The sequence below is a fragment of the Malus sylvestris genome, chromosome 12 (genome assembly GCF_916048215.2).
Source record: "Malus sylvestris chromosome 12, drMalSylv7.2, whole genome shotgun sequence".
Classification (NCBI taxonomy): Eukaryota; Viridiplantae; Streptophyta; class Magnoliopsida; order Rosales; family Rosaceae; genus Malus; species Malus sylvestris.
This window is the reverse complement of record NC_062271.1, coordinates 18,713,739-18,741,022: the sequence shown is the minus strand read 5'-3', so window position 1 is coordinate 18,741,022 and position 27,284 is coordinate 18,713,739. Positions and strand designations below refer to the sequence as shown.

At 37.6% G+C, this 27,284-nt stretch overlaps 2 protein-coding genes, 1 long non-coding RNA gene and 1 pseudogene across 3 annotated transcripts; all 4 read left to right on the top strand.

Moving 5' to 3' along the window:
- The first annotated feature begins 3,915 nt into the window (after positions 1-3,915).
- LOC126592990 (protein POLAR-like 1) lies at positions 3,916-18,491 on the top strand (annotated as a pseudogene).
- LOC126592997 (uncharacterized) lies at positions 7,342-16,836 on the top strand. Its single transcript, XR_007612849.1, has 3 exons — positions 7,342-7,604; positions 16,299-16,449; positions 16,520-16,836. It is a non-coding gene; the product is annotated as an uncharacterized LOC126592997 (long non-coding RNA).
- A 1,828-nt stretch (positions 18,492-20,319) lies between the features above and the next one.
- LOC126592991 (uncharacterized) lies at positions 20,320-21,669 on the top strand. The gene has a single exon (XM_050258826.1). It carries the CDS (start codon positions 20,612-20,614, stop codon positions 21,578-21,580), a length of 969 nt encoding a protein of 322 aa, XP_050114783.1. The 5' UTR covers positions 20,320-20,611; the 3' UTR covers positions 21,581-21,669.
- Positions 21,670-24,880: 3,211 nt separating this feature from the next.
- Positions 24,881-25,854, top strand: LOC126592993 (L-type lectin-domain containing receptor kinase S.1-like). The gene has a single exon (XM_050258828.1). The coding sequence runs from the start codon at positions 25,098-25,100 to the stop codon at positions 25,731-25,733; it is 636 nt and encodes a 211-aa protein (XP_050114785.1). The 5' UTR covers positions 24,881-25,097; the 3' UTR covers positions 25,734-25,854.
- Positions 25,855-27,284: the final 1,430 nt, after the last annotated feature.

Sequence of the window (27,284 nt, the reverse complement as noted above, 5' to 3'; positions counted from 1 at the left end):
TATATATTTAAGGATCACTCCCCTGGGCAATGTGGGATGTTACAAAAAATGGGTACAAATAATTTTTTTTTTTTTAAATGGGCACAAATACAAATAAAACTTTAAAAAATATGGGCACAAAAAGAAATTAATATATGAGTACAAATTAAAACTGAAATGAAAATTGGTACAAACTAAAAAAGGGTTACAAATTAAAAATGGGTACAAACTAAAACTAAAAATATATGATAAAAAATTTAGTCATAAATATAAATATAGTAGTTGTAACATTTTTAACATTAAATGAATATATTTAGAAATAAAAAATATTTTATTATTGAAATAATTAATGATGTTATTAATACCCAAGAACCTTGATCAAAAATTGAAAAAGAATATGATTTTAATCAATAAAGTAGCAAAAGGAAGGATGAGAACCTAATTTTCCCATTTTGAAATTATAACGGTATTCTACTATAAAGAAATGACAGGAGATTTGAGTTAAGTTATACAATGAGTCTACCACAAAATATCGAATTCCACACACATATATATTGTTACCCTACACGAATACTTGTTTCTTGGTTGAATTTTCTAAAACCCATAATATGCTCTTCAGTAACTAAATTCTAAAGGTTTGGCAAACAAATAATAAAAAAGAATAAAATTTTGAGGTGCAAAATTTTATATACTGAGGAAAAAAAATGATAAAATAAAGAAAAAACATAAGGTACACACATGGGCAGCTCACAAAACTGGAGTAATTTTTCATTATTGTAACCAAGGTATTAAATATCGATGATATCAAAAATATCGGTAGTCCAAAAACACGGAAATTTCGATGGAAATATCAGGATATTATCGATATCGATAAAAATTGAATAAAAACCACGAAAACTGTAAGAAAAACTTGGAAATTTTTATTGAAACTTTGCAGGATGTTTATTTAGTCAATTATCTATTAGTTTATCACAAAAAATTGGAAGGAAATGCATTACATGATAGATATAACTGATTTAAGTTGATTACATAGCGAGCTGGCAAACATTGTGAGTGTAGAAAATATGTAGTAATTAATGAAAGAAGTTTAAACACACCATGATCATTTATATATAATGAATTAGTACAATATTTTACACTTTATACATTGCATGGTAAGATACATGAGTGACTTAGCAATGTCTAAAATATCGATGATATCAAAAATATCGGTAGTCCAAAAAAATATCAGTAGTCCAAAAACACGGAAATTTCGATGGAAATATCGGGATATTATGGATATTTTAGATCATGATTGTAACTTAAGGTGAGGCATATCAACATTGCTGTCTGCCACATTATAATTTAGCTACAGTAAAATTGCTTAAGTAGATAAAGTTGGGGCCAAACTAATTTTATAACTATTAATAAAGGTGTAGTTAAAAATATTATTTACTGACTCATTTATCCTTAATCGAAGTATACCAGCCCCATGTTATCATCTTCTTCGCATTCTTTAAAAGTCCTTTCAAGCTCGGCCCTTGTCACCGCCATCTCTTCCTCTCATTCTCATCGGACCTGGAACTGGGTGTGCACCTTTTCGTGGATTTGTAGAAGAAAGAGCCAAACAAAGTTTGAATGGTTCAAGAACTGCTCCAGTGATGTTCTTCTTTGGCTGCAGAAACAAAGATAAGGATTTTTTATACAAAGACTTTCGGTTATCTCATTCCGAAAATGGTGGGATTCTTTCAGAAGCAAAGGGTGGAGGGTTTTATGTTGCCAAACAAGTGCCTTGCACCGGTGTGGCACTTGGAATCTTGTCCCTTATCATAGTGGCATGAATCTATTGCCAAACAAGTGGGTGTTTAAGATCAAACGACGTGCATCTGGCTCAATTGAGAGACATAAGGTGAGGCTTGTGGCAAATGGTTTTCATCAGAAACCAGGGATCAATTACAAGGAGACCTTCAGTCTTGTTGTTAAGCATAGCACCATTAGACTTGTTTTAAGTCTTGCAGTTTCAAAGAAGTGGCATATTTGACAGTTGGACTTCCAAAATGCATTTTTGCATGGGTATCTGAATGAGGATGTATATATGAGACAACCATCGGGTTTCATTGATAAACAGTATCCTAATCATGTTTGCAAACTCCAGCGAAGTTTATATGGATTAAAACAGGCATCAAGGGCCTGGTTTCAAAGGTTTTCTGATTTTTTGTACTTCAATTAGGGTTCCAAGAGTCCATGTGTGATTACTCTCTATTTGTTTTTAATCAAAGAGGAGTCTATTTGATCTTGTTAATATATGTTGATGACATATTGCTCACAGGGAACAACAACACTCAAATGTCATGGTTAATCAAGAAGCTCAGCACGTTATTTTCCATGAAAGACTTAGGTCCATTAAGTTATTTCTTGGGTGTTGAAGTCACATATTTTGGTGATCACATGCATCTGACGCAATCAAAGTACGCTCTTGATTTGTTGGAACACACAAATTTTACAAATGCCAAGCCTATTGCAACTCCAGCTCCTGCAGGAAATAAACTCAATGTCTATGATGGTGAACCCTACAAGGATGAAGAACAATATATTGAAGCGTCGTCAATGCTTTACAATTTAATTATCACAAGGCCTTATATTTATTACGTTGTTAACCAGGTATGCCAGTTTATGCATTCACCCAAAGATATCCATTGGATGGCAATTAAACGTATATTACGTTACTTGAAGGCCACGTATGATCATGGTCTTGTATACAAACCTGGTGGTGTACAACTACATGTTTTTTCAGATGCAGATTATGCAAGCAACCCAGATACACGCCACTCCACTGACGATTTTTGTGTTTATTTGGGACCAAATTTAGTGTGTCATGGTCTTTGAAGAAACAGAAAAATGTCTCCAGGTCTAGTAAAGAAGCTAAGCATAGGCAGCTTGCATACACTGCCGCTGAGTTATCTTGGTTACGCTCATTGTTCAGAGACATGCATTTGAATCTTCTTAGGCCTCAAATATGGTGTGATAATGTTTCCTCCATAGCCTTAGCTTCTAACCCGGTGTTCCACTCGCGCATGAAACATTTAGAAGTAGATTATCACTATGTCAGGGAGAAGGTGGTCCGTGGAGAGCTTTTGGTAAGTTTTATATGTTCCGAAGATCAGATTGCTGACCTATTTACAAAGGGTCTGTCTTCATCACGTTTCAAGTTCTTAGTGTCCAAGCTTTCTGTGGTTGCTCGACCAAGCCAAACTTATCAAGCATCCAACTCTAGTTCAAACTCTTCAGTTGGATATTCTAAAGTTCAACCGTTATCCAAGGACAAGTGTGTTAGGTCTAAGTTTGATAGCTTTGTATAATTTGAAATTCAAACTGTGCGTGTAAATGGGGTTTTTCAAAACCCTTCTGTAATTTGTTGACTGATATAAATACAAGCAATCCATCATTATATGGATATGCAAATTGAGCTGAAAACCTTAAGTGTTCTAAGTTTTACAGTGTGCAGGTTGCTACGGTTTGTTTTGGTTGTTTTGTTGGGCTCAAAAGTCTGCTTTGACTTTTGTTTTGTTTTGTTTTGCTGGAGGTCCATTTCTTTTATGCTTACCATGATTGGCCTCCTATATGTAAATTTGATGTGTTGGTAATGAAATTACCTTTCTCTCAATAAAAGAAGATATTGACGAAAAAAAGACCAACCATCCACGTTACTGCTGATTAGTGATGACTATACAGAAATTTGAATAGACTGGAAAATTTTCAAAAAATGGAAACAAAATAAATATTTTTCCAAACTCGACGGCGGATCCCGTAAAAGCAGGAAGCACGTGGAGTACCAAAAATGTACCAAGACTGAAAGCCCAACGCTCCTCGCGGCCGACGTCGTGGGTAGGTATGTCTTGCACTTGCAGAGAGAGATGCCATTTCTTCAGTTCCAGTGAAGACTGAAGTGCTTTTTCAATGTGGCAATTATTTGCCGCAGCTGTTGCGGCCTCCACCGGACTCCTCGCCGAAAAACACATATTCTTCGAACCCACCGCCGTTCCCGATCACAATGCGGAGCGTCCCCGTCCAGACCCCAACAACCCCTCCGCCGCGTCGCCATTTCAGTCTCAGCCGCCTCTGTGGGAGATCAACGACTTCGAGGAGCAGCGAGAAGGGACCATAGGTCTGGCCCTGAGAAATTAGGGGTCCTAGGCGAGTCTTCGAGTGGGGGCTCTAAAGTTCTTTGACACCCAACTCATTGTACATTTATATGTATAAGAAAGGGTTTCGCTAAATACATGAAAAAGTTCATTTCTACATAAAAAATCATAGAATTCATATCCAAAGATGAAAGATATGCAAACATTACTTAAATATTACACGTCTCGCGTTTTTAGATGCAAATGTATTAATTAAGTTTACATAATCTAACTTTTCAACCAATTCTTTTTCAATTGACAAAATAGCAAACTCATTCAATCTTTCTTATGACATAGTGATCGAAGATACGATTTGATCAACTTTAATTTTGAGAAACTTTTTCCTGCAGAGGCAACTGTAACTGGTATGGTTAACAAAATTCAACATCGAAACTTTGAATTATCTTGAACCAAAACTAGTTAGGAAGCAAAAGTAACCAACCTTGTTAAGTGCACCCATAATCCATTTATCTTCTTGAAGGGATTTAACCACTTTATCAAGTGCATCCATAAGTTCGAATTTTATAACTACAATATAGACACTTGACAAGTGAATACTCTGATTTTGCATAAACAACATGCATTAAAATAAACAAATCATAAACCCTAGAATTGAAAATCCTAATTATATTTACAAGCACAGCACTCACAAGTCACAAATTAAATTATAGAAAAAGAAGCAGAAGAGAAGAGAAGCATTGATCGGGTACCTAACCTCTGTAAGTAGAGTGGGAAAGAACCGATTCGTAGGCCCAGACTTGCTACCAGTATGTTGTGCGTTAAATTCCCAAAAAAAAGTTGAATTGTTTCTGAAGTTTCACCCCACTCAAGACACTTTGTATGCCAAGTTTCAAGACAATTACATGATTTTATATTTAAATATTTTATTAAATTCAAACTCTAAAAATATATTTATATATATTATATATACACACATATTTATAAGAATGTTTTTGGGAGCCCCTACCCAAAATGCTACACGGCAAGTTCCAAAAAAATATTTATAATTTCATATTTAAATATTTTACTCAAACTGCAAAATTAAATATATAAATATATATAGAAAATTATGATTGCCACTCCAAAATTCTTATTTTACATTCCAAACTTTCTATATTTGGAAAAAAAAATATACTTGTGAAGAGTGTATGAAGAGATTTTTGAAGTGTCAATAACATTTCCCTATATAAAAAAATTAAAAAATTTAAAAAAAATTTGGGCCCCCCCCGAAGTGGAGGCCCTAGGTGGGCGCCTACTCGGGCTACCTCAGGTCGGCCCTGTCTTTAGGTTTTCGAGCGAGGCGGCGTCGGGTCGAGGCAGGAGTGGGACCTAATTTCTGATGAGGATGAAAACTGGTTCAATCAGGTCGAAGAAGAAGAAAGGGGTTGATGCTGAGGTTGAGAGATCTAACGGTGTGGAACAGAGGAGGACTGCTAGGAGAGGGGTTGGTGTTTGCTTGAAGAGGAGGAAGACTGGGAAGAATGTAGATGCTGCCAAATGTGGATCGTCTTGTTCCAAAGGTTAGTTTCGCGCTTTTCCCTCTCTTACTCGTTTCTGTTTGGTTGCTAAGAAAATCACGAGGCAAAAAAAAAAAAAAAAGGGGTTTTACTAATTTACGTTGATCATAGAAAATTATGAACTTTTATGAATTATAAAGCTGCTGATTGCTGAATCCTGTAAAATTGTGAGCATTTTAGTAACTTTTCGGAATTCAAATCGAATTAGGCATGCAAGAAGTAAATTATTGATGAAATTTGATCCCAATTCCGAATTGTTTATGATATTTCAACATCAGTGTGCACAATGTAGTCCTTGGGTTGCTTGCTGGGTATATTTTAATTGGGAACTTTAACGAAAAGCTCCTGGTACTGTTCACTTTAACGAAAAATCATATTTTTATACTAAAAAGTCAATCCTGGTACTATTCACTTTACCCTTTATTTTGTCCTTATCATTAAAACTCAAAGTTTTCAAGCCCTTTTCATTAGTTTTCCTATTTTAATTTGGGATTTTATGAAAAGCTTTCCCTTGGAAAAGTTTTTCTTGTTATTGGTCGTTTTTGAAATAATACTTGCGAACATATGTCACGAGTCGTTACCCAACAATCAACATTGTAAAAGACTAAAAGTAGAGTATTATGGACTTTGTTTATACCATACTTAGGGCCTCCGTATTTAGACATCGTATAAATACTCGGAGGACTCAAATGTAATTATGTAATAAATGAAGGGGCAAATATGTAATAAGTGAGGAGCTCTTATTCTATAAAATGACTCCTCGCTCTCCTCATTAGGGGAGGCCAATTCTTAGGCCTCGTGATCCCATCAAGCCTTTCAGATTGAGAAGAGCTCTCTGACCCTCAGAAGCTCTATCTCTCCCTCTTCAACATCTCAGAGAAATACAATATCAGTGTGGACGTAGCCTAAACATTGGGGTGAATCACGATACATCTTGTGTTCTTTACATTTTTTGCAGATTCACGGTCGGATTTATGTTGTTCCAAGACCTCCGGTTTTGTGCATCAACAAACTTGTATATGAGTTATCGGATTAGGGTTGAACGTTGTTGATGAGCCTTACAATTTTCATTTGACATCTAATCGCTTTTGAGAAAGCATTCGGTGGACCATGGTTGTTGTTTTGCTACAAAGCGTAATTACACATATCGAAATCTCTGGTGTGGTGATATTTTACTTGAGTATAAGACCATGGTCTTGGAGGTTAGGTTTTATTACGTATTCATATTTCCTGCAAAAAGACGGTGATGCTGATTGTATGTTATTGCAATTCTGGTTGCCATGTTCAGGTAAGTTAATTGTACAAGTTTCAGTAGGTTACATTCTGCAGGTTGGCTGCCCGCAGCCTTGTACGAATTCTTACTGATGGTGCTTAGTGGTTCCAAAAGGATAAAAAGGAGATGACTCAATCCAAATGATTAAGTGATCATAATTGTCAAGTGATCCTTGAAATTTGCTCCTGAAATCCTAATTAAGTAGAAAATCATCAAAGCATTTGATCTTATTTATTACAATTTTGAATCAACACATCCTTTAAGTACAAAATTTCTATCCAAGTTTTGATCAACATTATTTTAATAGCCTTCTAAGCTTTTCCTTGGGCTTGAACCTGCGAGGATTTTGTTAGTTTGGTTTTTTTAGTGTCACAGTCTACAAACATAATATTCGAGATTCTACTGTTAGGTTTTGAACTTACACATATCATGATAAGGATACCTAAACGTGGGTTTAAACCAATTAGGAGTCATGGCCATGTCAATAACTGATCTCCTAGAATTAAGGGATATGGGACGTGATAAGGATGCCTGCATTGTTCCACGTCAAAGGAAACTGATGGCTGCAGTTCATAGCAGTTGCTATCCAATCATCATGATAGATGGAAGTTGGAGAAGTTCAGTTCAATATAATAAAGGATTCCCTGCTCACAAAGAACACGTTTTGTAATCAGGGTTCTATCACCATTGGAACATAAGGTCTTGAGTGAGTAGAAGAGTTCTTATGCGTTACCAGTAAACACAGCCTGCACCAGATTTTTCAGTTGGTGTTGCTGCTGTCTTTGTTGCTGGACAGATGGGTTCTCAGCATACCATGAAGCAAAGGTTGACACCAGAAAGCGGAATTTAATTGGATATGCTCTCTTCTTCCTCGCTATCTTGATGCTTATAATTGTGGATGTAGCCACATCTGCGGGCGGAGGAGTTGGACCTTATATCGGTATATGCGCATGTGTTGCTGCATTTGGGGTTGCAGATGCCCATGTTCAAAGTGGAATGGTCGGGGATCTATCGTTGATGCGTCCTGAATTCATCCAGTCCTTCTTTGCTGACTTGGCTGCATCAGGCGTGATAAATTCTGGTGAGTTAGTTTGGTTCCTGGAGGCAGACAAGAAAATGAAAGAGAGAAAAACAGAATCGGGGGGGGGGGGAATGTGAAAGGTTTCTTATCTGTGAAGTAATCACAGATATTTCAATAAATATCAACTTAGGATATTTCCTTACAAGCTAATCTAGAGCAATCTCAGCCCTTGATTCAAAACAAAGATCTAAAGCATACACTTGTCTTATGAGACTAGACATACACTTTTCTATTGATTTCTTCCTTCTTAAACACTTGAACAAAACTGAATTCTATTTAATTCCAACACTCCCCTTTAAATGAATTCTGGTTTTGATCCCAAGCATTCCTCTGAGATAGACAAACCTTTCCCTCGGTAGAGCTTTGGTGAAGATGTCGGCCATTTGATCCTGTGATTTGCAGTAGATCAGTTCAATGGTATTCTCCTGCAAGGCTTCCCTTATGAAGTGAAACTTCCTTTTGATATGCTTGGTTTTCTGATGAAAAATAGGATTCTTGGTCATAGCTATTGCTGATGTGTTGTCACACATAAGTGGTGAAGCATCCACTTGCATTTCACCAAAATCCTTTAACACAAACCTCAACCATATAGCTTGGGAGGTAGCCATTGCAGCACTCACATACTCTGCTTCAGCCGTAGACAATGCAACACTTTGTTGCTTGACAGAAGCCCAAGAAAATATCCCAGAACCGAATGTAAATGCATATCCTAAGGTACTTCTCATGTCATCTTCACTGCCACCCCAATCGCTGTCACAGAAGCCTACCAAAATTGCTTTTTCTCCCTTTTCATATTTGATTCCATAATCCAAGGTCCCTGAGATATACCTTAGTACTCTCTTAGCAGTTCCCATGTGAATTCTCGTGGGATTATGCATAAACCTTGATAAGAGACTGGCTGCATACATAATGTCAGGTCTTGTAGCAGTCAAATAAAGCAGACTTCCAACCATCATTCGGTATAAGCATTCATCAGCAGATTCAGAACCATCCACTTTACAAAGTTTCTCATTCGTGATCAATGGTGTTGCCACAGATTTGCATCCTTTCAGATTGAATCTTTCAAGCAGTGATTGTGCATACTTCTGTTGATGTATGAAAATCCCAGTAGTTTCTTGTATTACTCCAATTCCCAAGAAGTGATGCAACAAGCCAAGATCCGACATCTCATATTGTCTCATCATTTCCCTTCTGAATTCTTCAATCATTTCTTCACAATTACCAGTAAAGACCACATCATCAACATATATAGACACAATAAGTATCTCAGAGTTCTCACCAGTTTTTGTATATAATGTTGCTTCACTAGGACTTTTGTTAAATCCACTCTTGCTGAAATAGGAGTCTATCTCACTGTACCAAGCCCTGGGGGCTTGTTTGAGTCCATACAGTGCTTTGTTTAACTTGTAGACCTTCTCCTCTTTATTTGGCACTTCAAATCCTTGTGGTTGATCCACATACACTTCTTCCTCCAAAATGCCATTTAGAAAAGCTGATTTGACATCTAACTGGTGAAGTTTCCATCCCTTTTGGGCAGCAAGAGCAATCAAGGTTCTAATGGTGTCTAACCTTGTCACTGGGGCAAAGGTTTCATTGAAATCTACCCCAGGTTGTTGTGAGTAGCCCTTGGCAACTAATCTTGCTTTGTTCTTCTGTATTGATCCATCCAAATTCAGTTTGATCTTGTAAATCCATTTCACACCTATCACAGGTTTATCACTCGGTCTATTTACCAATTTCCAAGAAGAGTTTTTCTCAATCATGGCAATTTCTTCACTCATTGCTTTCTGCCAGGATTGATCATTCTCAGCTTCTTCAAAACTTTCTGGTTCAACAACACAATAGTTACACACTGCATAGATCTCATTTAAACTCCTTATTCTCGATGAAGTTGTTTCAGGGGAGGAATCCTGTAATTCTTGTCTTTCTGCATTTGAAGTAGAGGACTGAGATCCTTGTGTTGGAGTTGAAAAATCAGTTTGACTCTCATCTTGTATAACAGGTTCATTCACATTTTGCACTTCAGCTTGTGCTTCTTCCATTGCTAGTGGAAATGAGATAGTGTCTATGTTATTGGTTTCCCAATTCCATGCTTCATTCTCCTTGAACACCACATCCCTTGAGAGAATCACTTTACGTGACTCAATATTGTAGAGCCTATAGCCCTTTTCACAGCTTCCATAACCTACAAGGACACACTTGACACTATTGATCTCAAGCTTGTGTCGTAGTTGAGATGGTATCTGTGCATAGCAGATTGATCCGAACACCTTCAAGTGCTTCACACTTGGTTTTCTGCCACTAAATGCCTCAAACGGTGTTTTCTTCTCAAGTGCTTTAGTTGGACACCTGTTTAGGAGATACACAGATGTATTGACAGCTTCACCCCAAAAAGAAAGTGGCATTTTCTTATCATGGAGCATTGACTTGGTCATTTCAACCACGGTCCTGTTCTTCCTCTCAGCCACACCATTCTGTTGTGGTGTGTAGGCCACTGTCAATTGCTTCTGTAATCCTGCTCCTTCACAGAATTCTTGGAACTCAAGTGAAGTGAATTCACCACCTCTGTCGCTTCTTAGTCTTTTGATCTTGAGACCACTCTGAAGTTCAACCATCATTTTGAATTTCTTGAAGATTGAAAAGACTTCACTCTTGTTTCTCATAAGATATACCCAAACCATCCTAGTGCAGTCATCAATGAATAGCAGAAAATATCTGTTCCCACTGAGTGTAGGTGTCTTCATTGGACCACACACATCTGTGTGTATGAGTTCTAGAGGTTGACTTGCTCTCCATGCACTTCCAGTTTCAAAAGAGTCCCTGTGATGCTTCCCCAGTATGCAACCTTCACACGGTTCTTTAGTCTCTTGTAACTCAGGAAGACCAGTCACCATTTGTAGTTTCTCCAATCTCTTTAAACTGTGAAAGTTAAGATGTCCGAACCTCTTATGCCATAACCAAGAGTTTTCTGCAACACTTGCTTTTAGAGCAATTGAATCATTGTAATCTAGCATAAGTGGAAAGCTTTTGTTTTCTGTCATGCCAACTTGTGTTACCAAGTTTTGGAGGCTTCTGTCATCAAAGATCTCCACCATATTGTCTCCAAAAAGTAAGAAGTAACCATGAGCAATCATCTGTCCCACACTAAGGAGATTCTCATCAAGACCTGGTACAAGTATTACATCCTTGATGAATCTTCTTCCACCCTTTGTCTCTAGAACAAGATTTCTTTTCCAGTAGCTTCCACTAGTTGTCCATTCCCCATTTTAACTCTGCAATTGAAGCTTCTGTCAATGTTGATCAGTAAGGATTCATATGCAGTCATGTGATTACTGCATCCACTGTCAATATACCAGATTCCTTTCTTGTTTTCAGTTTTTGCAACACTACAAGCATAAAAGACATTTACTTCCTCTTCTTCTGCTCTATGTGCATAGTTGACAACTTGGTTCCTTCTTGGATTACAATCTTTTGCTAGATGGCCAAATCTGTCACACTTGGTGCATTTGGGTTTTCCCTTGAACCAGCAAACACCATAGTGTAATTTGTCACAGATTTTACACTTGGTTTTGGTAGACTCACTGCTAGATTCTGATTTTGATTGTGAAGTATGGTTGTTGTCCCATTTCTTCCCTTTTCCTTTCCATAATTTCTTTTGATTTGAGTTGCTCCCCTGACCCCTGTAACTGCTATCTCTCTCAGTCACACTTAGGCTAGTAAAAGCCTTTTCAGCTAAGTTTTCAGAATGCATATTTAACCTCTGCTCATAGCCTTTCAATGTACCAATCACTTCTTGAACCTCAATGGAGTCAAGGTCTTTAGTTTCTTCTATAATAGATGCGATGGAATCATAAGATTTAGGCAAGCTAATAAGTATCTTTTGCACTAATCTTTGATTTGTCAGTTCTTCACCGAGAGTTTTCATTTGATTCACAATATCAGTCAATCTTGTTAAATAAACAGATAGAGCTTCACCATCATTCATCCTAGTGTACTCAAAATCTCTTCTTAAACATTGTAGTTTGACAGACCTAACCTTTTTATCACCACGAAATTCTTGTTGAAGAACATCCCATGCAGTCTTGGAGGTTTCAAAGTTTGAGATTCGAGGAAAGATCTCATCAGACACTGCCCCTTGAATGATACCAAGAGCTTTTGCATCTCTTGTTTCATTAACTTTCATTGCTATCTTCCTCACAGACTGTTGATCTTCATCGCTAGAATCATTTTCAGTTTCTACAGTTTCATAACCCTTGTCCACCAAATTCCAGAGATCATGTGATTTGAATATGGTCTTCATCTTGATGGACCAAAAATCGTAGTTGATCCCATTGAAAATAGGAGCCCTCAGATCTCCTCCACTGCTCGAAGTAACCATGTGAGGCTTTGTAAGAACAGATGAGATTTTCACGATCTGGGTATGTTTTTCCCCCTTTCCTTTTCAGAGATACGAAGCACACACACAAAACGCCCAGTCCTGAATTTGATCAGAACCTAAGCTCTGAGGCCATGATAAATTCTGGTGAGTTAGTTTGGTTCCTGGAGGCAGACAAGAAAATGAAAGAGAGAAAAACAGAATCGGGGGGGAATGTGAAAGGTTTCTTATCTGTGAAGTAATCACAGATATTTCAATAAATATCAACTTAGGATATTTCCTTACAAGCTAATCTAGAGCAATCTCAGCCCTTGATTCAAAACAAAGATCTAAAGCATACACTTGTCTTATGAGACTAGACATACACTTTTCTATTGATTTCTTCCTTCTTAAACACTTGAACAAAACTGAATTCTATTTAATTCCAACAAGGCGCTCTAACCTCTGGCTTGAGGCTGATGACAAAAGCTACCTTTGAGAAGTCTCATGGTGGTCTTCGCAAGGGGACGATGTTGTTTGCGATCCTTGTTGAAGACTAACCATTTATAGTTCCTACATTTGGTATCAGAGCATGATTAGTCTACTTGGATTCAAACTTAATTATCTTAACATTTATACCTATATCATTTACTGGAAATATTTGCTGTACGAGGAAGAAAATTGCCTCAACCTAGCCCCTAATGTTAGCATCGGTGATTGTTGCCTTGATTCATGACAACATCTAATTCCCTACTTCATGGCTGCCTTGGTTAATGATAGTTTCATTTATTATTTTGAGGCATTTATTTATGACTATTTTGATTTCTTGGTTCATGGTTGCCTCGATATCTTGTTGCCTAATTCCTAATTGCAAGTTCCTGTAATGTTTCTTGGTTGTTTATATATGCAAGAACAAGTAAAAGGATGATTAGATCACCAAACGTGTGAAACTCAATCTTTGCTTAGAGAACCTGCATGTGGCGTTCATCTTGGTTGAAAAGACACAGAATTAGGCAAATTCTACAAAGAAGGGAAATTTTGAGTGGTTTGTTTTTTTGCTATGTTGCATGCTCGTAAATTTTTCTCTTCATAAGCATGCGTTTTTATTTCACTTTTCTTCCCTGATCTCCTTGGGTGCATGCAAGTAAAGTTGAAAATAAACTATTTTCATGCACCGGTTGATGGTGTGTAAATGAACATTGCGAGACGATGGTGTGTAAATGAACATTGTGAGACGATGGTGTGTAAATGAACATTGTGAGACGATGGTGTGTAAATGAACATTGCGAGAATGTATAGTAAAATTATACTGCAGTGTGTGTGCTATCTGCTGCTGTATTCTTCTGGTAAAGTTTCCTCGTTAAACAACAGATTGAGTGCATGCTCTGGGACATGACTAATCAAATGATGTTTTTCATTAGTTTATTAGTATGATTATATCCCATTTATTTAAAAATGGAAGATGAAGTGGCTTTATGATCTGCATATGCAATGTGTTTGGCTGCAGTGAGAATGCAGTTTTCATCTATTTCTGTTGTGATCAATATAATGATTTGTATATTGTTGGAACTATATCACTTTGAGTTTTATCTTTTCTGCTACTATACTAACAGTTTGGTTTGCAGTAAATGTCAAGAACATTGTTCGATTACAGTAAAGGAAGAATGTTTGTGGTTTAAAACTCAAGAAATGTTCACATTCTTTTCCAAAGAAGGGGATGTATAAATTATTGGTAGTTTTAATCAGTGTATGGCATCATGTAGATCAGGCTATATTCTTGTCCAAAGACTTGTAATAATTGCAAGATAAGATCCTTGAATGATGGCTATACAGTGAAGGTCAATGGCAGTTTATATCTCTTGCCCAAAGGTGTGATATAAACATGCATTTAACAATCACTAATGATTGTTTCAAGTTTTCCATGTCTTCTTAAGATAGTCCTTACAGTTTTCCAGATGATTTCAACTGGCGTATCAGGATAGATTTAAGGACTGGGAATCTTCACGATTTGAGATTGTGCCGCTGCTGTGTTATGCGGGCAGAAGCAGATGCTGAGGTATCATTCTAATGCCTTCATTCTTTCCCATGTATGCTGTCAGAAGCATTCCCATGTGGTTACTGTTAAAGTGTAACCTTCAGACTTCTTTCCCATGTTTGTTACACAAATCTTTCCCATGCGTGCTGTCAGAAGACAGCAGATGGTGCTACTGCATGTGTGCTGCCATATACTTGATATAATTGTATGAAAATATCTTATAATGGTGGGTGTACAATAAAGAATGAATGGTTGCTTATAGTTTTAACTAAAGGTATGTTATAAGCATGCATCTCAACGATTTTTCCATGTCTTCTTCAGTGAATACCTCGGCTATGAACTTGTGATAAGAAATCCTAATGCTTTATGCATGTATAAAATTCGTATGATGATTGCTACAATTTTTTTCTATAGCATGATTAATTGTTCTAATGCCATATGTTGCTGCCAAAGTTTTATTCACAGCAGGAAAAAGAATATATGGTTTGGAGATTAAAACATTGTAAGCATTGTGCTTTTATCATTCTAGAATTGGTAGTCATGCAAACGATGATCGATATCTGATTGAAATCTGGAATATGATTGAAATCAGTTTCTTGATATCTAAGTATGTATTGGCAATAGCCATTGGTGTAGATTGTAGCTTAGTAACTTTAGGTTGAACCTGATACATGTGAAAATAATCTATAATTAGATTTTACTTGTGTAGAAAATTGGTTTTTCATTTGATGTTTGGATGATTTCTACAATCAAATTGAAATGCTAAAGTTTTATGCAGGTTTTCAACACTAATAATCTCTATACTTGAACAAATGTTTGAATAAATCTTCATCAAAGTGGGAATTATTAGAAAATTTTGTTCAAGGGATTCTTAATTGAATTTTATGAGTGACAGTTCATTGCATAAGACCAATCTTTCAAAAGAAAGAAATAGTGAATGGCTTGAACTGTGATACAGTGTGTAGTATTTTATAAAAGTTTTAAGTCAACTTTGTTCCCTTGTCCAAAGACATGATTTGAGTTGTAACTTGAAATTTTTGTGAAATAGCTATGCAAATAAGGATGCATGATTAAGATGCATAACTGATATTTTATGTCTCTTGCCCAAAGGTGTTACATAAATTGCATGTCATGGTTATTCACTCAATGACTAGTTTATCTGCATAAGGCATGGTTGGAAGCATTAGGCAAACTCATTGGAGTTTGATAAAGGATCGAATATGATTGTATCATATTTGATGTTGTTTCATATATATATGTAGTGTTTGAAATGATGAATTACTAATCAAACCGAGGTTTAATGAGCTGGTTATTGTAAAAGGCTTATCATTGGAGCTAAACAAAGGCTTGATAATGATGTTTGGTTTGATCAGTGGGAGTGTAAATAATAGACATGTTAAATATGTCTATTTGCTCTGTTAATATGATGCATGAGTAGTTTTGGGGGATGTGATTTCAGAGTGTTAGTACAAATTATGAAGTACTAATTTTCTGGGGTTCAACTTTTGAAGCTATTCATGGCAGATATGAGTTGTTGTATGGTTGACATGACTTAAGTGATCACATAAGGGATTGGTTTAATACGTTGGACAAGGAACATGATAAGTGGAAGTTCAAAAGTGGGAGAATGTTAGGTTTTGAACTTACACATATCATGATAAGGATACCTAAACGTGGGTTTAAACCAATTAGGAGTCCTGGCCATGTCAATAACTGATCTCCTAGAATTAAGGGATATGGGACGTGATAAGGATGCCTGCATTGCTCCACGTCAAAGGAAACTGATGGCTGCAGTTCATAGCGGTTGCTATCCAATCATCATGATAGATGGAAGTTGGAGAAGTTCAGTTCAATATAATAAAGGATTCCCTGCTCACAAAGAACACGTTTTGTAATCAGGGTTCTATCACCATTGGAACATAAGGTCTTGAGTGAGTAGAAGAGTTCTTATGCGTTACCAGTAAACACAGCCTGCACCAGATCTTTCAGTTGGTGTTGCTGCTGTCTTTGTTGCTGGACAGATGGGTTCTCAGCATACCATGAAGCAAAGGTTGACACCAGAAAGCGGAATTTAATTGGATATGCTCTCTTCTTCCTCGCTATCTTGATTGTGGATGTAGCCACATCTGCGGGCGGAGGAGTTGGACCTTATATCGGTATATGCGCATGTGTTGCTGCATTTGGGGTTGCAGATGCCCATGTTCAAAGTGGAATGGTCGGGGATCTGTCGTTGATGCGTCCTGAATTCATCCAGTCCTTCTTTGCTGACTTGGCTGCATCAGGCGCTCTAACCTCCGGCTTGAGGCTGATGACAAAAGCTGCCTTTGAGAAGTCTCATGGTGGTCTTCGCAAGGGGACGATGTTGTTTGCGATCCTTGTTGAAGACTAACCATTTATAGTTCCTACATCTAGGAGTTTAACAATTCAATTTACTTCTTGTTTTATACTCTTCAGATTCGACGCTATTTAGTTGGGGGCTTAATGTTGGATCATGTACGTGATGTCTGCTGGAAAAGCTGAGATCAATAAGCTGAATACAGCCATGGATGAGACCGCAAGATTTGTGCAGGAGTTACAGTCTGAGCTTCATAAAAGAAAATCCCCACACACTCTGCAAGTTTCAGGTTCTGCAAATGAAGCCAATACAAACCATCGGATAGCTAGTGACAAGCTTTCTCAGCCAGAACTCAACAATCCAAGTACAGAAAACAGAGGCGCCATTCATATGCAAATGTCCAGTTTTACTGTATCTGAGGATGCCGGATGTGCTAGTAGTGTCCTTACGGAGGAGCAGGACCCACATTTCGAAGTGATGGACATGGATCAATTAGAAGCAGAACTTGAGTCTGAATTGCAAAAACTTCCATGGTGCGCTACGGATACTCCTCGCCATGAGGGATTGTGTAATCTGGGTCAGGTCAGTCTTTAAAGGTCATTATATTTTCTTCGAATAGGTTGATTTACCTCACAGAGACGTGCCTTTATGCTGGTGCTATAAACTACAGCTGATAATCAAGTGTAGATTATACAATTTAGTAGTGTTTTGAAAATGTTTGGAAGCCAGTTTTGCGTTCTTAGTTAAATATAATGGATGCTGAACCAACAACTTTGTCCTAGTTATTTACCAAGAACAAAAGAACTACATACCTGTTGGATCGCACCATCTCCAAAACTAATCGCCGCTAAGAGTTCAAGTTACAAACTCCATAAATGACTTGATCATTTCGAGATATAAGGATTGTAATTTTGTTCCTTTTTTCGGGTCGACCAATGAACAGGCAAATGCCACTGTAAATGCGTAGATGGTGAACTTCATGTTCAAACTCTCCATATTATGATTAGATTATTTTGAGATATAAGGATTGTAATTTTGTTCGTTTTGTTGGTCGACAAATGAAATGGCAAAAGCTATTGTAATGCCTAAATGATGATATTCACGTTATGCTGGCCTGACTGATTTTTCCCTTCTAATACCATTCAGGACATTGTCTCTGAGGTTACAGCTCAAGGGTTTCATGACCTAGAGGGACAGTGTTTTGTTACTCAGGAGTTCCATGGAGTATTGCCAGCTCAACTGGATCAGAAACTATGCCATGTGCTCATCGAACAGCAGGAAATCCAAATTGTGGAGCTGGAATCTGAACTGCTATTCGATCAGCCCAATCAAAACTCCAACACAAAGAAACGGAACTGGAAACATTGAAGGACTGTGTTAGACGCTTAACCGAGTTATCTATTGGAAATGTCTCAGGCAAGACTTCATAATCGCCTTTTAAGACCTCTCTCATTTTCGTTAGTTAAAGTTTCTTGCTCTATTTGGTTCCACAGCACTCTAACACAACATTGTTTCCCAGATGACGAAAACGGAACAAGCATTGGACAAGAGAAGACCACCAATTGGAATCACAACATGGAGGGATGTGAGTCAACAAAACCAACGGTTGGGATGAAAAGACCTATTGATTCCGAATCTTAAAGTTACGATGCATGATGAAACTGTTTCATAATAGGACTTAACATCCCGTTGTAGATAAGTATCTCTCGTCGTATATGAACACGAATTTAGTAATTCACTAATTTTTATCGTCACAAGTGGACCCTTTCGATCTAAATCATAGCAGCCCTACATTTCCTGTGCTGTCTAAAATGGCAATAGTTATTAGTACAGCTTGTGGCACCCTACATTTCCTGTGTTAATAGTCTGAAAACTATGCAGTTGCTTTTCTTGCATTCTGCAGGCACAGGTAATATCAAATTCTCATATGCTTATATATTTACCAAGTGATTCCCAAAATTGCCAGTTGACTTTCTTGCCGTGCCTGTTCCTGAAACCAAGGTTGACCTTTTGTTTTCTTGTTGGGGAAAGGCCATGTAATTTACTGATCTAGTAGCCCCCAGTCACATGTGAAATTACTATATTGCACCTGGGAACAGTGTAAGTTGGTACGAACTGGGTAGGGCAGAGATGGGAAAGTAAAAAGTGTAGTGTGAGGGTATTGAAAACTCTAGTGGCGGTGGTGGTTGCAGAGAGAATTGATAGGAAAGTAGTGGAGCCATTCAGTGGCGTGCTGGGAGAATTTTCCTTTGCCCTTGCCTTTCCCTTTCATCTCAAGGATGATTTATTTTGTGTGCGCTTCAGAGTCGCGCAAAAAGAGTAGTGTGGGGGTGGCCGCGTTCGACACAATAATTACAATAAGTTTAGGAAGGAGAACAACTTACATCAAACAAGTTCATTGTTATATGATGTTTTTGTCCAATAATATATTGTCATTTGGAGAAAAATTTGCACATGACAATACATCATTGGACAAGAGACGCCACATGACAGGGAACTCGTTTTATGTAAGTTATTCTTCTTATGAATGAGAGAAATCTTATGCAACTGGGATCCTAAGATGACGGTATTTCAAGTCTATCGTGTACTGCTAGTCTGTCAAGTGTTTTAACTAACTCACACAACATCAAGGGATTGATTTGAGATATTGGCATCGCAGTTGCATGTAAAGATTGATATATATACAATTTTGGCCTAATTGGATTTCTTTTCTTTGTTTCAAAAGTGTTTGAGGGAAGGAATTTAGAGGTCCTTTTCAATTAAATCGTTTCAAATGAGCAATTTTCTTTTGTGTTATTAATCTAAAATAAGTACGTACAAACTATAAAGGATGTGGAAAGGTTAAATTGACTTTGATTCACGTGTTTGTTTTGATGTTTAATTGGAAAGGTTAATTGCACAAATCCACCACATGGTTTTGTCGTAGATCAATATTACTTACTCATGTGGTCGCACTTTGTGGTTAAGCTTGTTGCCAATCTCAATCTAATTTGAGCTTCACATCTAAATTCTCTCTAATTCAGACAAATGTTCACATCATTTACATGGATAAAAGGATTCTAATGACACTTTCTTCACTAATAACACGGAAATGGATAAATGGTCAATTAAAGTGAAGTACGAATACTTCGAAATATTTCGTACTTCGAAAAACTATATAATTTGATTCCAGCTTCACCTCTAAATTCTCTCTAATTTAGACAAATGTTCACAGCATTTGCACGAATAAAAGGATTCTAATGACACTTTCTTCACTAATAACACAGAAATGGATAAATGGTCAATTAAAATGAAGCACGAATACTCCGAAACACCATATAATTTAATCGGAGAGTTGGATTCAACTTGATATTGGTTGAGCTTTAACTGTAATGATTTCTGCCTTGAAAAGTAGGCATATTATCAATCACCATTCAATCAGGAGCCAGTCCAACACACCAAACACAACCCTACAAAACAAGAAGCAGGATTCTCTCCCTTCCCTTGTCTCCCCTCCTCTTACATATTACATATTATTTTTTATCTTATTATTTTTATAAAAATATCAATATAAAATATTAACGTGGTTAAACTGTAACCTTTCAAATAGAAGGGAGGGGAAGGGAGAATAGATTATGAAGCCTACAACCTCGTCGATTCATAGAAAAATCTTTACAGTCCATTCACCCATCCGTGCAAAGATTAAAATACCAAATTTCACACTCCCCAAAACAAAAGAAGAAGAAAACAAAAGGAATTGAAAGCTAACACAGAGCTCTCCACAGTCACCCATTTTCCAGAGAGAAAGACAGAAAGCTGCTTTCGTTCTTCTGAAAAGCCTGAGAAAACCAGACCCAAATCTATCGTTTATTCTGATTGTTATTCGGATTGGACGGAAATGAAGCTCTCTGCAAAACCCATGTCGAGTCCGGGTCGGACGGACAAGTTCCCGCCGCCGTTGGTGAGGTTTCTGAGGACCAACGTCGGGAGCAGAAGCAGAGCCCGGTTGCGTTCGAGCCCAATGTTCGTGAGGAAGAACACACCCGCCGTTGAAACACAAGAGCCGTCGTCTCCTAAAGTCACGTGCATGGGGCAAGTCCGAGTCCGGAGGTCCTCCAAGCAAGGCGGTTCGCGGCCCCGGCGAGCTAGAGGAACTACCGGAGCTCCTTCCCGACGGCGATGCAAATGGATCCGAACCGCCCTGTTTTCCCGCCATTTTCCCGGGAAAATCAAGGCCAAGTCTTTTCGACCCGTCTGGCGCAAATGGGTACCTTTTTTCCAACTGGGTTTTTGCAGAAAGGGAGAAGTCAAAAAGGACCCAGCAAAGATTGAATCGAAATTTGAAGACCCAATTGAAGGTCTTTCAGATGGGGAAGATTTTGGCGAAGAACAAGGAGACCAAGAATTCGAAAGAAAGGCGAAAGCTTTCGTCGTTTCTCCTTCTTTGTCCACGCCGCCGAGGAACGCCTTGCTGTTAACCCGATGCAGATCTGCGCCTTACAGGTCATCGTCTCTGGCGAGCAGATTTTGGGGTTCGCCGGTGAGAGCCGAGGAAACAGAGGAAGAACAGAAACCCACGTCGGAAAGGCAGTCGATTTCGGATGAGGAAGCGAGATTGGAGTCGGAGAGCGAAGAAAAGTTGGAATTTTTCAGGGAATTGGAGGGCGAAATTCGAGAAAGAATGGCGAAATCGGCGAGCATCGAAGATAAAGACGGAGACTTTGGCGGGTCGGCTCGGCCGCTGATACTGACGAGGTGTAAATCGGAACCGGCGAGAACCGCGGCGGAGAAGCTCGACCCGGAGTTGGGTTTCTGGAAAACGAGAAGGTTGGGAATTGTTGATTCATGCTCACCGAGTGTTTTGTGATTAATTATTAGTTGTTAATTAGTCTCATTAGTGTTTAATTCGTTTTTTAATTTTTTGGTAGCTGAATTAATGAAAATTTATTGATGATAGTTGTCTGATACCATAATTTTATAGTGATTAAATATTGAAAGTGTGTATATTCACATCTATGGTCCCACGAGAGAATCCCTATCGCTTTCCTCTGTAATTAGTCTTTAGTAAATATAAAAAAACGCCGTTGAGCGGTAGCTGAAAGTTGAAACAGTGAAATTGCTTTTGCTCTGTATTTGTTATACCTAGCTTTTCGGCGGAAAAACAACTTATATGAAACAGACTTATTGAAAGCAGCATTTGAAATTGGACATACTGAGAGGAACATAGCTTACTAACCTTTCTATCCAACTTATTTTTTTATTGTTCATTTAGGGTGCGTTTGGTACGGGACGGGACGGAACGGGACGGGACGGGACGGAACGGAACGAAGGTGTAATTTTTGAAAAAGACATGGGGTATATTTGTCTTAAAATGGTAAAACATTGTGTTCCACAGACGTGGAGCAAACCCGTTCCAGGGGGAGGTGGAACGCAAAAACACCCAAAATCTGTCCCGTGGAACAGCCCGTTCCACCCATTTTTGGCGCACCAAACACGGGACGGAACGCCTCATCCCGTTCCGTCCCGTCCCGTCCCACGTACCAAACGCACCCTTAATGTCAATCCGCTTAATTTCTGAAAAATTTTCTGTTACTTTAATTGTCTGTTTAGCGTTCGTCCAATTTTACTAGGCATATATATCTTCGTTATTAAGACTCATGAGTTATAAGTTGGGGAAATTTTTCTTTCTGACAGGAATACGGATGAAACATCACGTGTTTTTAAAGAAGTGATGAAATTTTTTATTTTTTAAGTTATTAACTTTTTAACATATGTATTTCACATTTTGTATAATGACACGTGATATATCACATCATGTATGGATCACACTGAAAAATCTCTAAATGATCAACACCTCATGGTCATCGTCATGGACAACCTTACTTAATGGAAGAGGATCCTCTCCTGACCAGCCCATCTGAGCCATTCAAACTTAATTCAACGATATTGCAATTATTATAACTTTTAGAAGGCCTCCATGTTTGGAGTCGTTGGATTAAATTTGAATGGCCCAGATGGGCTGGTCAGGAGGATCCCCATCCTGAGCTCGGGAGAGGATCCTCTTCCTTACTTAATACCGTCTTTGATGCCGTTGAATTGAAAATTGAACTCAGTTTCTGTTCTCGAATTTTTGAAAAGTGCTCTCATGGAACTGTTTTCGGTGTTTTCTTTTTCTTTCTGTTTTGTTTCATGATAATGTAGGATAAATTTTTAGTTGTGACAGGAATACAAATGGTACAACACGTGTTTTAATAGAAGTTGTGAAAATTTTTATTTTTTAAGTTATTAATATTTTAGCATATATATTTCATCATTGTATAATGATACATGATGTATCATTCCATGTACTGATCACATTGAAAATTTCTCGTAACGTATGGGGCTTAATTACTGTAATGCGCACCCATTGGATACGCTGACCTACTTTATTTTTTTTGGTGACAAGTTAGGCTCATATACTATTATTCGTTCAGAAGGTGACTACTTCTGCATTTAATACATGTTGCTTGGTACTGTTTTGCTACACTAATAGCGTGCTTGGGGGATATTTTATACAGACAAGGATTGTCTGCCCTCCCGTGCCTTTCTGTTTGTGTGATCACAATTAAGTCAAGTCAACATTTTATATTGTTTTTTTTTATAAAGATAATAAAATAAAAATGAATAGTAATATAAAATATTGACGTGGCTTAACCGTGACCACACAAAATAGGAATGCACGGGAGTGCACCGGAAGTGAGAGGGCAGACAATCCTTTGCCATTTTATACTCTCAAAATTTTAACCGTTAAATTTTTTGCAGTGGTCAAAATCTAATTGTCTTGTACTTTGAAGCGCTATAAAATCTTTTATGCATGGGTTGAATTTGCTTATTCAAAACAAAAACACATTGAGGAGATAATAAGGGCTCCAATATATAGCCCGACTCGTAAATGAATGTGTGAAACATGAATTCAAACTTTGTATGTGAGAATCCAACGCAATGCGCTTGATGCACACAAAAATACATCTTCTCGATCCAATGCATTGCGTTGACTCTTGCAAAGAAAGATACATGTTGAACATGAATTTCAAACTTTATGAATAAAAATCTAACTCAAATGAGCTTTACTCGTAATAAATATGTTCACCTCATAACTACTCGACTTAAGTGATGAGTGTTATTATAAGAACATGCATATATCTACTACATCCCCTATGCTATGCCAAGAAAGGGTATGTACGCACACTAAATCAAAATTTTCAAGCTTCAATCGTAAAATTTATACAACCAAGTGGTTGGAATAATATATGTTGGAACTTGTAAGTGGGACTCAGTCCCACATCGCCCAAACATATTTCTAAAGTCCTCTTTATAAGTCTTTTCCCTCCTTTATGGTTTGAAAAGAATTGGGCCAAAGCTATGGATCTTGGACCTTACAAATAAAGGTTTGGATGTATATATTAAATGTCAAAGATGGGCCTTGGGCTTGGATTGACAGAAAAACACAAGTTTTATTTTTTCGTTTTGAATTTTTGGATTCAGTTTTTCCAAAAGGATAAAACTAAGGGAACAGTTACGTCAGTTTTGTAACTGATAAGGACGAACGGTTGCGTTTGTTCAAGTTAAGCCATTATATATATGGCAGTCCGCTCAGAAACGAAATAGATCAATCCAATCGCTCCTTTTACTCCTTACAGAGAACAACACTACCAATTCGTCAAGAATCCAAGTTCGTGTGCAAGAACTTGGATTAGATAGTTGTATCCTGCAAGATAGACGTCCTTTGAACTACTGCACTGGTGTAGGGGCGTATTTCTGTCTTAGGAGATTGCTCTGCAAGCCTCTATCTGCAACGATCAAGTCAGTTTTTTGTGATTTACATGCAATTTCGTTAAGTGTTAACATTTTGATATATTACATCTTTGTTGAATTTGCTATTTGCAATAAACTCTGCAAATTATATATATATATTATATAAGTAACATTTGATTGGTTATAACAATATATATTGATCACTAATGATTAATCTAAGCTTCACTATTGTATAAATGGAGTGGGGGTGCCACGTCACAATAAACTTGTTTTTATGTAAGTTGCTTTACATTGCGATTTGTATGGACATAATATTGAGTCTCCCACTGGCTATAAACCTTATGAACATAACACGTATGAACATAATGCGTCATTCCAGGGTCCAATTGTTTCCAGCCGCAAACTTAACAGATTGAATTTGAATGACCTGCTAAACCCATTCGCTGCCAACTCTAGACTGAGATGATAGATTAGTCGGAGGATCACCTCCAGGCGTTGAAAAAGCGACATAAGCGACTAGAGAATTTTAATTTATAAGGTCCTAGCTAGCTCGGCTTTATACTCTGAAAATACTGGAGTCTGAACGGATCATGGCAACCTTCTCAGCCCTCCTCCTCCTCCTCCTCTTCTTCTCTCCCATTTCCGCTCTCGACTTTCTCTTCAACTCCTTCTCCAACATCACCAAAGGCACCGACCTCATCCTCATCAACGACGCCCAATTGGACGCTGCCGCCATCTTCCTCACAGACTACACCAATATGTACACCTTCGGCCACGTCTTCCACCCAACCAAAATCCCCATGAAACCCACTTCCAACTCCAGCTCCGTAGCCTCCTTCTCCACCTCCTTCGTTCATGGCGGAGATCGCGAGCATGGGACGGCTGCAGCACAAGAACTTGGTCCAAATGCGGGGTTTGTGCAGAAGGGGAACGAGTTGATGCTGGTGTACGATTACAAGCCCAACGAGAGCCTAGATGGGTGGATTTTCGGCAAGCCCAAGACTGTTATGGGGTGGGAGAAACGGCAGCACGTGGTGGTGGATGTGGCGGAGGGGCTGAATTATCTCCACCACGGGTGGGACCAGATGGTTGTTCACAGAGACATCAAGTCGAGCAATATTTTGCTAAACGTGGAGATGAGAGGGAGGCTTGGGGATTTTTGGCTGGCGAAGCTGTACCGGCACGGGGAAGTACCCAATGTGACAAAATGTAAAACCATTTTATGAATGACAATGAATTATGCCAAGAATTGTTGAGAGAATAATTGACTTGGCATACAAGTTAATAAAATTTGTAGGATTTTCGGTGCCTTAAGGAAATAAATATATTGGAGTCCTAATTACATGCAATCAATTAAGGGTATTTATTAAGTAAATACAAGGAATGAGAGTCATGATGAGACTTAATCTTATTGAAGAGAGAGATTATCACTCTTACTGATAATATGCTAGTTTTAGTGAAACTCTAATATGATAAAGTGAGGATACATACATACATACATACATATAGATATATATACATACATACATACATACATACATACATACATATATATATATATATATATATCAACTGAGGAAGTCCCTGCTTCCACACAATTAGATTTTCAAAACTAAACCCTATTCAATAGTAGAGATTGTTGTTGTGTGTTGGAAGTAGAAGACTACTTTTGTTATTCATTTAATGGCGACTCCATCAGGTAAGTCATCCTTGCGACTAATGTGATGCTATGATTTGGTTGTTACTGATCTTTTTGTTCATGTTGGTAATCCTAACACTGCGTTGGTAATATTGTTAGGTTAATTCTTATGTAATTCTTACATGTGGTATTAGAGTAATATTGTTAGGTTAATTCTTATGTAATTCTTACATGTGGTATCAGAGCCACCCAACGTGGCTAGGGTTCTTTATTTTTACTAAAGGAACAGAGGTATATATATTTGATTCTGGTTAAATTAATGCTTCCGCTATACTCTGACCAATTCATCTGCAATTTCTTTTAAAATCAATTGCATGATGAATAATTACATGGTATTCTTCGAGTTGTGTTTGTTACATTTATGCAGAGACAGAGTAATGAAAACACTTGGATGATCCTGGTTAAACGCTTCCGCAATCCTGAATGAGTTTGTTGTAAACTTGCTGCATATTTCACACACATCAAAACTGGTACTTTGCATATTGGCTAATTGCTTCCATCCCTAATTAATTAGCGTATACATACATATACATGCTTGTACAAATCTTCCTCGGAAGAAATGCTTGCAGAATGGCATCAAATAGAAGGAGTATCAGACTTCAACAAATGAAGTAAAACTTTAGGAATCAATATCATTTATCTATCACTAAATGACTTGATAGATAAATTGATGATTGATTTTTATTTTGGATGAACCATGTGAGTGTTTGCTCAATGGTTCTTGGTTAGAGGTTCAACTGATTAACATAAGCTTGAGACGCAAATATTTTTCCGGCGGCTTTTGGCTTTATTTGGCGTTTTTCATTACAAATTCTCTCCGGAAAGGTATGAAATTGTTCTTCACAATTTAATCTATACCTAATTTGGTTGAATTGAAATTAAGCTTTTGGTTCCAACTAAATCGATTAAGTTAAGAGTTCATGCTTCTGCTTATGTTTAAAAATTTTAAATTTAAATTCGGAAGGTTCTCTATTACAATCTTGTGATATTATTTTGAGTTGATGGAAATTAACCTTATAGATACTAGTTTCCTGGGTGAGCCATTGTACATGATTTCATACTTTAAAATTTGGATTTG

Coding starts and splice junctions, on each gene's coding strand:
- LOC126592991 (XM_050258826.1), top strand. CDS start 20,612: ATGAAGCTCTCTGCAAAACCCATGTCGAGTCCGGGTCGGACGGACAAG.
- LOC126592993 (XM_050258828.1), top strand. CDS start 25,098: ATGGCAACCTTCTCAGCCCTCCTCCTCCTCCTCCTCTTCTTCTCTCCC.